The following is a 12,634-nucleotide window of genomic DNA, read 5'->3' on the forward strand; positions in this document are numbered from 1 at the left end:
ATTATTAATAATTTTTATTTGACCAAAAAAAAAAAAAAAAAAAAAAAAATATATATATATATATATATATATATATATATATATATATATATATATATATATATATATATATATATATATATATATACAAACACACACACACACACACACACACACACACACACACACACACATATGTATGTTTATACAATTGAAGTCAGAATTATTAGCCCCCCACCCCTTATTTTTTTCCCCAATTTCTATCTAACAGAAAGGACATTTTTTCAACACATTTCTAAACATAATAGTTTTAATAACTCATTTCTAATAATTGATTTACTTTATCTTTGCCATGATGAAAGTAAATAATATTTTACTAGATATTTTTCAAGACACTTCTATACAGCTTAAAGTGACATTTAAAGGCATAACTAGGTTAATTAGGTTAACTAAGCAGGTTAGGGTAATTAGTCAAGTTATTGTATAACAATGGTTTGTTTTGTAGACTATCGAAAAAATATACCTTAAAGGGGCTACTAATTTTAACCTTAAAATGGCTTTTAAAAAAATTTCAAATTGCTTTTATTCTAGCCGAAATAAAACAAATAAGACTTTCTCCAGAAGAAAAAATATTATCAGACATACTGTGAAAATTTCCTTGCTCTGTTAAACATAATTTGGGAAATATTAAAAAAAAAAAAAAAAATCAAAGTTGGGCTAATAATTCTGACTTCAACTGTGTGTGTGCATATATATATATATATATATATATATATATATATATATATATATATATATATATATATATATATATATATATATATATATATATATATATATATATATATATACATACACACACACACACATACACACACAAATGATTAAACAATCAAATGATTTTTAAAATAAAACGCACAATTTTATAAACATTTATGATAAATTTTCTTAATTATATTCAAGAAATATTAATTCTATTAAAATTATGTTATTACATTTAATTAAAATATTGCTAAATTTTGTTTAAAAAGACAGTTTGAAATATTTATTTTTTATATTTTCTAATTTTAAAACATATAATATTTGAAAAAGTGTACAATGAAAACATATTTAGAATTGTTATATACTAATACTGTATACTGTATAATATACACTACTATATATTTTATTGTCATTAAATATACAATTTAATATAAAAGTAATTGCTTTATTTATAGCTTCTTGTAATTTATCATCTCAATATCTCATCTTTGGTTGTTTAAAAGAGACAAACATTGTTTTAACGTTTCATTGCAAATGAATAAGCACTTAATATGCTAGAAGTAATTGCTGTGGGGTTTGTAGAAACGGCTGATTTTTTAAACACTTTAATAGATCATATTTGCCATCAGGCTAATTATTCAGCATAGTTCACTTCCACATACTGTACAACACATATTCACATATTCCATATAAAATACCATCAGTTCAATATGTACAAACTGGCGTAGAGTGATGTCAGCAGTGGGATGCTGTGCTTCTGTCAGCTTCTTCTTAGATGTTTGCCCCAGGAGGTGCAGCTCGGTTCTCCATGCCTCACGATGGGGTTTAGTCACTGGAATATACAGTATGTAGGTCAGTGTGACATAAAGAATTAAGGCAGCGCAGCTTTCATACAGCACATGCATACATACACACCGACACACGTGATCAAGTACTTAAGAAGAAGATCTAAGCGTACGCTCATACATTATGCAGGGTTGTGCTGAATTGGACTTTTTCATTCATTTATTCATTCCTTCATTTGCTGTTTTGCAAAATTGTTTGTCGGATAGCAAAAAATGAAAGTCTGTGAGATCGGGATTACCATATATGAAAGTTTTAATGGGATGAGATGCTGGATTTGGTGTTTCTCCAGAAGTTTCCTCAGGTCACAGAAAGCTTCATCTCCTCTCAGCAATGAGATAAAGTGCTTGTGCTCTTATCGTAACGGCTCTTTTACCAACCGGACACCATCTGTACCTGCTGTGATGGTGGCTGTCCCAAATAGATCTGAAAACAACCAAGGAGAAATGCTATCTGCCATGTTTATAGCAATAAATTATTAAGACCTCAGTGTCACCTTCTTAAAACCTACATGATGTTCACAAATGGCATTTACTTGTTTGTTTTTGGTTGAAAATGGATATGCAATAGAAAAAAATGGGCATTTGCATCGAATTACCTGAAATTACCTTAAATACTCTATATATGAGTATATGTTAGTCCAGTATTCATTATGACAGGTGTGTTTATCTACAGTACCGTCGTAAGCTATCAGTTATTAAGACCTTAGTGTGACCTTTTTGTTTCATTTGGGGTCTTCTTAAATTCAACATGAAATGACATTCACATAGAGCTGTGCCTGTCACATTAGTCAATATATTGACTTATCGCACAACACATGGACATGACCTCAATTATTTTTGGTGATGCGATATACACTCACCGGCCACTTTATTAGGTACACCTTACTAGTACCGGGTTGGACCCCTTTTTGCCTTCAGAACTGCCTTAATCCTTCGTGGCATAGGTTCAACATGGTACTGGAAATCAGAGATTTTGATCCATATTGACATGATAGCCATTTGAGTACATTGAACTTATTGTCATGTTCAAGGAACCAGTCTGAGATAATTCGCGCTTTATGACATGGGGCGTTATCCTGCTGGAAGTAGCCATCAGAAGATGGGTACGGTGTGGTCATAAAGGGATGGACATGGACATTCGCCTCAAGATTGGATGTGTTGTTTGTTCAGAGATGCTCTTCTGCATACCTCGGCTGTAATGAGTGGTTATTTGAGTTACTGTTGCCTTTCTATCAGCTCAAACCGGACTGGCCATTCTCCTCTGACCTTCTAACTAAAAATTTCTGGGCAAAAAACTAAGCAAGAATTAATTTGGTACAAAATGCAAAATGTTTGTTTGCATTTAATTACCTTATATAAATCTCCTTAATATTCCACATATAAAAACATTATAAAGTGGAAATCACAATCATGTTACTTCCAAAACTTGATGTATTGTTATGAGTGAAAATGAGCAATCAGTGGGCAAGACTTCATTTGATTCATTCATTCCTTCATTTTGGGTGGCGCGGTGGTGCAGTGAGTTGCAGAAAGAAGAAAGAAGAATTCATTAATTTTCCTTCGGTTTAGTCTCTATTTCAGAGGTCGGCACAGCGGAATGAACCGTCAACTATTCCAACATATGTTTTATGCAGCAGATGTCCTTCCAGCCGTAACCCATCACTGGGAAACATCCATACACACTCATTCACACACACACTCATACACTACAGTCAATTTTAGCATACCCAATTCACCCAATACACAGAAACGCCAACTGACCGAGCCGAGGGTACCTGTACGATGTATCATTGACAACTTCTTAATTTGTAAATCAAAAAAAGTCTAAATGACATAATTTAAATGTGTTCATGGTTCAGATTTGACTGTACCAATATGGCTGATGCATTGCTTGAATATAGCACCCCATACAAACAGCTGCTAATAAGGCATCTGCTGAATGTGCAGTTTCTATTTTACAGTAATCTGAAAATACCATAAAAATGCCTTAAATGAGCGTACATGTTTCTTCAGTATTCTGAATTTATGATTGTCCTGTTGCATCAAGCAGTAATTAATGACGAGTTCTTTACAGTAGAGTGATTGGGTCAGTTTGCGGGCAGTTGATATGCAGATGGACACAGCAAGCCGCTGCCGTTCTGTGCTGATTCTGCAGAGCTGCACAAATACCACTGACCCATATTCCAAAGCACTAGCACTTGGGGGGAAAAAACGTAGAAGGTTTACAGATCAGCCAACCATCAAAAGAGAAACCCTTGACACATCCTGTAATGAAGCCGGTTCACTATTTAAAATGACAGTAGATTTGAGCTTTTAGAGGCACAATATGTCAATTTATTTTCGACTTATATGCAGTGGAGGAAAGAGTACTGAAAAATCATACTTAAGTAAAAGTACCATTACTTGCCTAAACATGTATTGCAAGTAGAGTAAAAGTATCTGTTGTAAATATTACTCAGAATATGAGTAAAAAGTAGACCTTTCAAAAGTACTCAAGAGTAGTGAGTAGTGAGTATTACGCTGTAAAAAGCTGATGTGTTTACATTTAATTTGTGGATGTGTGTAAACGTAACATTCTGTAGTGCATTTAGTTATTGTCCAGCAGGCACACTACGTCATAAGAAGCTAATATTAGGTTAGATTTAGGTTGTGATGTCGGGTGACCAAAATTTAAGTCTAGCCAGCGTCTAAGGACAACGTTATTTTGATGCCCTATAAAGATGTCAAATGATATTGACATTTTGTTGATTTTAGGTTATGTTGAAAAGTGACCAAAATCCAACGTCGAGCCAAATACTTACATTTATTCATCAGGTATGACAACCAAAATCCAACGTCTGATAGACGTTATAGTGGTAACACACACGATCTTAATTCAGCATCTCTACGATTTAGCCAATTATATTTTAAGTTCGGGAGAAGCATAAAGGTGGTTGCACAAGTCTTGTTGTTTTATATACGTTGCTCAGCAACGTTGACACCTCCAAATGTCACATATTGTATTTATAATTTATAATTCACCGGAAATTGTAATTTCTGTCTTAATGTAATGATGTATTCGTGGCCGCGAAGTCACACGTGAGCTGACACACTGTTTATTACTGAGAGGACATATGCGTGCTGTCGGAATTTGTATACTTTAGTGAACAGAACCTGCATAGGCTGTGAATAACAGGTAATAAAGTTGTAAATAACGTTCAGTTTGTTGCACAGAGGGATCGTTTGAGAGCCTAATGGGAAGTATGATTTCCATGAATGTTTTTTATTCTCAAAGTGATGACTCACTCGCCAGTGAAAGTGAAACCGGCGCACACATCATTTACATGATCATATCACATTGTAAAGTTATGATTAGGACAAGAATTTGATATGTTTTTTTTTCATAGCGAACACAGTGTTGTGTATAAACATAAATGCTTAACAGTGTAAGTATAACTACTCTAGCCTATATAGTGTTGAATATAATGCAAGAGGGAATCTGATAATGACAAATGTTTCATTTTACCAATGAAAAAAATGGTCTAATAATGTTGTCAATGACAAATGGCAAGCATATGATCAAACATAATAATTCAACTTTAGAGCTATGAATAGTTGTATTTTGATGTCGTCAATTTACTGTGCATTAACGGCCGGGACACATTTAAAGTCCACCATTTTAAGTCTATACAAACTTTAGCATTTTAACCATCAGTAGACCCACACATAGGCCTAATACTATTACTGTTTGAGAATGTTTGAGAATTAACACATACTAGCCTACTCATATTAACCTTTCTTTTACATCTACAGAATCGTGAGAAAATCCTGATCTTGATTTTAAGCAAAAAATAATAATAATTTGTAATTCTCATTTTAGCCAGAATCTTGCAGCCCTAACTATGAGTGTATTTTGCAATAATGTCTCTATGGTTGTATCTATTCTTCCACAGGGACATGTTATGTGTGTTATATGTGTTGGAGTCATGTGATTTTTTGTTTTTTCTCTCTCTTTCTCTCTAACAGCTTCCACTCCTGGTGTCGTCTGTGGTCAGTGTTTATTTCCTCGAGTGGACGGACATTTTCAAACCGGTCCGCTGGGGTTTCAGCTGCCACGACCGCAGTCTGAGTTTGCCTTATATTGACCCAACGCATGAGGTCATTCCCTTCCTTATGCTCCTCAGTCTCGCTTTCGCAGCTCCTGCTATTACGGTCAGTCTAACCTAATACTGCAATATTTATTCATGCTTTCAAACTGGACATGTGTTATAGGACAAAGACAAGATATATACCATTTGGAGTCTGCTTTAAATAAAATTTCATCTGCATTAATGCCCCAGTTAACTCTTGTAGAAATAAATATTCAAAATAAATGAACACAGTGCTCAACATATATGAGTATACCCCTCACAAATGTCTCATTTAAATTAATATTTTCTATAGGAAGATTTACCATATTATATTTGTGCATATACACTAGATTAGTCAGTACTGAAGCCAAATCTAGAGCTAATCTAACAAAATAACTAGTACACCCAAATTTTGTAGTTTATCATCTTATTTTCCCAATATTTTGCATGAATTTAATTGTATTATATTTCTATTTCTAAATATATTTGGTGACTAAAATATAAGTTTAATAAATAAATCCCTTTAATAAATCTTTTGTGTTCAAATGCACCAAAATATATGACCTATATTCACTGAGAAATGGATAAAAATATTCATTTTTAAAATGGGGTGTACTCAATTATGCTGAGCACTGTTTTTATATATATATATATATATATATATATATATATATATATATATATATATATATATATATATATCGATAGTTGAAGTCAGAATTATTAGCCCCCTGAATTATAATTTTTTCCCGAATTTCTATTTAACAGAGAGAAGATTTTTTTCAACACATTTCTAAACATAATAGTTTTAATAACTCATTTCTAATAACTGATTTCTTTTATCTTTGCCATGATGAAAGTAAATAATATTTTACTAGATATTTTTTCAAGACACTTCTATACAGCTTAAAGTGACATTTAAAGGCTTAACTCGGTTAATTAGGTTAACTAGGCAGGTTAGAGTAATTAGGCAAGTTATTGTATAACGGTGGTTTGTTCTGTAGACTATCGAAAAAAAAACTGGGGCTAGTAAGGGGCTAATAATTTTGACCTTAAAATGGTTTTAAAAAATTAAAAACTGCTTTTATTCTAGCTGAAATAAAACAAATAAGAGTTTCTTCAGAAGAAATAAACATTATCAGACATACAGTAAAAATTTCCTTGCTCTGTTAAACATCATTTGGGAAATATTTGAAAAAGAAAAAGAAAATCAAAGGGGAGTTAACAATTCTGACTTCAACCGTGTATATATATATATATATATATATATATATATATATATATATATATATATATATATATATATATATATATATATATATATATATATATATATATATATATATACATATATATATATATATATATATATATATATACATTTGTTATATATATATATATATATATATATATATATATATATATATATATATATATATATATATATATATACATATATATACATTTGTTATATATATATATATATATATATATATATATATATATATATATATATATATATATATATATATATATATATATATACATATATATATACATTTTATATATATATATATATATATATATATATATATATATATATATATATATATATATATATATATATATATATATATAACAAATGTATATAATATAGAATATTGGCATAGTATAATTTTTAGATAGCAATACATTTTTGACAATATTTTTACTATATAATCTATACTGAGGACGACGCGGTGGTGCAGTGGGTAGCGCTGTCTGGTATGGAAGAAACCCCCCTTTCCTCCCCCTTCTTCTCCTTTCCATAGATCAGGCGGCATGGCGGCCCAGTGATAAGCACTGTTGCCCCACAGCAAGAACACTGCCAGCTCTGGTCCTCGCCTGGCTGGTGGGAGTTTCTGTGCGGAGTTTGTGTGTTCTCCACGTGTCCGCGTGGGTTTCCCCCGGATCCTCCGGTTTCCTCCCACCATCCAAAGATATACATAATTCATAACAGATTAAGCAAATTAGGCACTAGTCTACTCCTTTCCTCCTCAAGTGTTTCCTTAGCTACCGCAGCCAGGGAGTTTGACATCTACCTAAGCTCGCTCTACGACTGGGAGGGAGCCCTGGGCTCGAGGATCTCTTGAGCTCAGGGCTCTCTCCCGGGACAGCATGCCAAACGAGCTTATATTAAATCATCAGCTAAGTGTGAACTCTTGAATCCAAATAATTAATAACAAAGTCTCAGGCTCTGAGAATTATAGTATACAATAAAAAAACATCAAAGAAATTTGCTGGAAATTACTTTCTGATGCGAATTTCTGATCATTTCACTGACAGACAACAAAGATAAAAGCAGAAACTGCTCATAAATATGTATTTGCTGCTAAATACAGTACATCAAAAAGTTAAAACGTGCTTTGCAGCTCTAAATCAAATGACAGGAGTGTTGTTCTAGGATCATCTGCAAAACTTGTCCTGCTTGAGTATTCTTATACAGTTAGCCTGTGGTCTATTATCACAGCTGACACACGCCAACTGGCCTCCCTTCCGATCCTCATCTCAAACACTGAAGAAACACTAGTGTGTGCACGAGTAGCTCAAATACACACTCAGTATGTTTACATGGACATGATTAGTCTTATTTACTTTATTCTGAATGAGACAATGTTATGAATAACATGCTTACATGAGTTTTACATGTTAGATCGACTAACAACACATGTCATTACGTCCCAAATTATGCACAAAGTATGTTGTATACTGTGAGCAGTCTTTGTTTTGGTCAGATCCATAATGCATTTACAGATTGATATTTGTTTGATCCCGTAGCTCTGTGGTTAGTTGGTTTGGAAAATATAAACAGATGTTTCAATATAATGTTTCTCTGTGAATTTATGTTTTGAGTTTTTACTGCAAATGTCACATCCACAACACTGGACTTGCTCTATATAGCGTTTTAACTGCAAGGTAATCAGACATGTCTGTTTACATGGTCGATTCTGAATCAGAGTATTGTGTTAATAATGGTAATATCGGAATATTGTCATCTATGTAAACATACTGTATGAGCACTTTCTTCACACTTCACCAAGAGCAATGAGCTGTCAGAAAGCATCTTTTTCTCCTCAATGTGATGACACATTCGGTTCAACGCAACCGTCTGCCAGCTCTCTGAGGTGCTCCAATGACACACCGAATTTGCTTTTCTCTTCTTCTACCTTGCTACGTTTCCTCGGGTTAACTGAGTTCAGTTTTGCAGCAAGCTTTACTGTGGTTTTATGGTAGCTTTGGTGGTTCACTCATACATGAAGTCGGATTATTTCACACTCAAATTCACGTCGAGTTCTCGGGGCAGATTATGCTGTTGTCTTGGAAATGACAGGATGGTTTAATGGTTTCGCGAGCGCTAATAGGCACTTGGCAGGAATGAGTTGGTAATAGTTTGCTCAGATGATAGCTGTTTGGAAGAAATAAACATACACTGAGACCTACTTGGGAATTTTCCAAAACACATCGAAGGCATACTTTTTTAATAGTCATAAACATTTACCGCATCATAATTCACTTTCATCATTTTGGGAGAGTACGGAAAACGTAAATAAAAAAAGAAAGTAGTATTTTCTAAATTGACTTTGACTTGTATTTCACTGCAGACAATACAACAGCACATTATTTACTGTGTTCCTCGTGACTTTTATAGTTTTATAGTTGTTTTTTTCAAAATAAACACATATTCCATTTTTGGTTCTTGCAACACATTTTATAATTTCGCCATTCCTTTTTTTTTTACAACACTTACAAGACGTTTAGGGACTGAAGACACCAAGTGATGAAGTGTTTAAGGTGTAATTTTGTCCCATTCTTCCTGCAAACAAGTCTTAAGGTGGGCAACAGTACGGGGTCGTCATTGTCGCATTTTGCGCTTCAAAATGTGCCATACATTCTCTATTGGAGACAGGTCGGGACTGCAGGCAGGCCAATCAAGTACCTGTATCCTCCTTCCCTGTGGCCAGGACTTTGTAATGTGTGCAGAATGTGGTTTGCATTGTCTTGTTGATGTATGGGTGTCATCCAAAATCTCCAAAATCCCTATGTACTTTTCAGCATGAATTGTGCCATCGCAGAAGTGTAAGTTACCTTTGCCAAGAGCACTTGACCATGACATACCCACCCAGATGGTCTGGATGGTCTTTTCCTCTTTGGTCCAGAACAAACAACATCCGTTTATCCCCCAAAAATACCTGTTTTGATTTAACTTACCACATTACACATTTCCAATGTGTGATGGTCCTTCCTAGAGCCAAGACTAGTCGAATGCGCTTATGGACACTGTTAACATAGGGCTTCCTTTTGGCACAGTACAGTTTTCCCTGGCATTTGTGGATGTAACTACGTATTGTAGTACTTGATAAAGGTTTGCCACAGTAGTCCTGAGGCCATGTGGTGATATTGCTCATAGATGAATGACGATTTTTGATGCAGTGCCGCCTGAGGGATCGGAGATCACAGTTGTTTAGCTTAGGCGTGCGCCCTTGTTCTTTACGCACTGAAATTCTCCCAGATTCATTGATTCTTTTGATGATGTTATGCACTGTCGAAGATGAAATATGCAAATGTCTTCCTATCTTTCTTTTAGGAACATTGTTTTTAAACATTTCTATAATTTTCTCACGTATTTGTAGGCAAACTGATGATCCTCGGCCCATCTTTGCTCCTAAAGGACTAGACCTTTCTTGGATGCTGCTTTTGTACCAAGTCATAATTACAATCACCTGTTGACATCACCTGTTTTAAGTCACATCATCAATTTACCTGATTACTCGCCCTAAATTGCTCCCAGCTTTTTTTTTTTTAAATGTGTTGCAAGAACCAAAATTGGAATACAGGTTTATTTGAAAAAAAAAAATCTAAATAAAAATCCTGAGGAACACATTAAATAATGCTTGTTGTAGTGTCTGCAATGAAATACAAATCGAAGTAAATTTAGAAATTACTACTTTCTTTTTATTTGCATTTTCCATACTGTCACAACTTTTTCTGATTTGGGGTTGTAAGATTGAATAAAAGATTAAAAAACGATATAGAAAGTTAAGTATTACAGCATCTATAAATATAGTATAGTGTATTATTATAGTTATATAAAGCTATAAGGTAACTCTTTGAATTTTTGAGTTTCTCTGGATTTACTGGAAATAATACAGTATATGGCTTAGCATTATAAAGACCAAAGTACTTTTCTCTGCAGCACATGGCCATCACGCTAGCTATTTTAGGTAATTAAATAATTTAGTTTGAGTCACAGGCATAGAGAGCTCTGACCACATTTGCATCTTATCTCAAGTTCAGCTGCATAAACACGCATTGCAAAGTAGGTCTAAAAGCCCATTTTGGAAAGTCAGGTGATGACAGTCATTAAATAGCCTTCATTATGCTATAATGGCCTAATTTTGTTTTAGACATCCACTGCAGTACAATACATTTACATCCAGCAAATGTCAAAAACTCTCATTTAAACGTAATAGACATTACAGCATTACCTCTTCTCTCAGTGTCACTTCTCAGTTCTCTCAGTGTCTCGAAATCCCTCAAACCTTCTCTTTTTCTGATTGGCCAGATATGGCCTTCAGAATCTCACTTCAAGTAGTACAGTAGCTAATCTGAGTATTTCTTATGTACTGTTTTCTGAATACCACGAATTCGGACATACATCTTGGCTCACATACTGTTTTTCGCGGCCGAGAATACATCATTACATTAAGACAGAAATGACTTTTTTGGTGAATTATACCTTATAAATACAGCATCTGACTCTTTAAACACCATTTGGAGGTGTCCATGTTGCTGAGCAATGTATGTAAAGACCTGTGCGGCAGCCTTTGCTTCTCTCCTGAACTTGAAAATAGGATTGGTAGAATCGTAGAAATGCTGGATTAAGATTGTCTAGGGGGTCGAATGGAGATTGCGATCCGTTTTCGATTAATCATGCATCTCTACTATATAGTAGGGAATATACAGTAGTATAGAATATACAGTAGTATGCATTTGTATTCATCATTCACTTTGAGCTGTAAAACAGACCTTTTAAATTCTATACTGTACAATATAGGGCTGTGCAATATAATCAGTCCCTCCAGGATTTAGCAAAAAAAATAAAAAATCAGATTTTTGCGGCTAAAATTATGGATAATGTGGCAAGTTTTTGCAAAATTTGTGGAAATTCCGATGCCTTTCTTTGATTGTTTTGCTGTGAAATTATACACAAATGTACACATCTTCATTCTTTATTAATTTTTTGCCCTTGAGAATCATTGATTTCTGTATTTTATATTAAGGAAATACTAAGAAACTATTTAAACATGTTGATGGACATGATGCAGAGCATACATGCTTACAGTATGTGTGTGTATGCGTGAGAGAGAAAGAAGGTTACGCATATAATAACAGGATGCATACATACAGTATGTATAGTGAGTGAAACAACTCAAGTGGCCTATAGTTCAAGCAGGCTTTGAATGTGCACTGCGATAATGTCACATGATGCATCTGAATGAGAAGCCCATATTAAAAACTTCAGGTATTGCATCCCAGATGAGCACATTCTATTCGTGAATACTGCTTTTGAATGTTAAACTTTGCTGATGTTGCTCTGTGGCATGACAGGAATTTCAACAGTGTCCTGAAATTTGCAGCAATTTTTAAAAAAATACAAACTCATCGACATTTGCTTGATTTTGTGTTAAATTCAGGAATCATGAAATCCTGGAGGGTCTGTATAATGATATACATTGTACGAATAAAATAGGAAGTCTATTGCTTCATATTACGCTCTGCTGTTTATTTTGTGGTATCACAAAATATATAGTTGACGCAAATCCTCTTTCATGATAAATATGAGTGCAATTTTACACATCATTAAAGAGATGCAGATACAAACAATGAATAACAACATCA

General features: G+C 33.8%; 1 protein-coding gene across 1 annotated transcript in view; it reads left to right on the forward strand.

Moving 5' to 3' along the window:
• The window catches only part of LOC130218891 (phospholipid phosphatase-related protein type 4), a 37,485-nt gene that overhangs the window by 678 nt on the left and 24,173 nt on the right, over positions 1–12,634 (forward strand). The window contains exon 2 of the mRNA XM_056451195.1: positions 5,592–5,777. Coding sequence (XP_056307170.1) covers positions 5,592–5,777 — 186 coding nt within the window. The remainder of the gene's footprint in view (positions 1–5,591; positions 5,778–12,634) is intronic.

Source organism: Danio aesculapii, chromosome 24 (genome assembly GCF_903798145.1).
Source record: "Danio aesculapii chromosome 24, fDanAes4.1, whole genome shotgun sequence".
Lineage (NCBI taxonomy): Eukaryota > Metazoa > Chordata > Actinopteri > Cypriniformes > Danionidae > Danio > Danio aesculapii.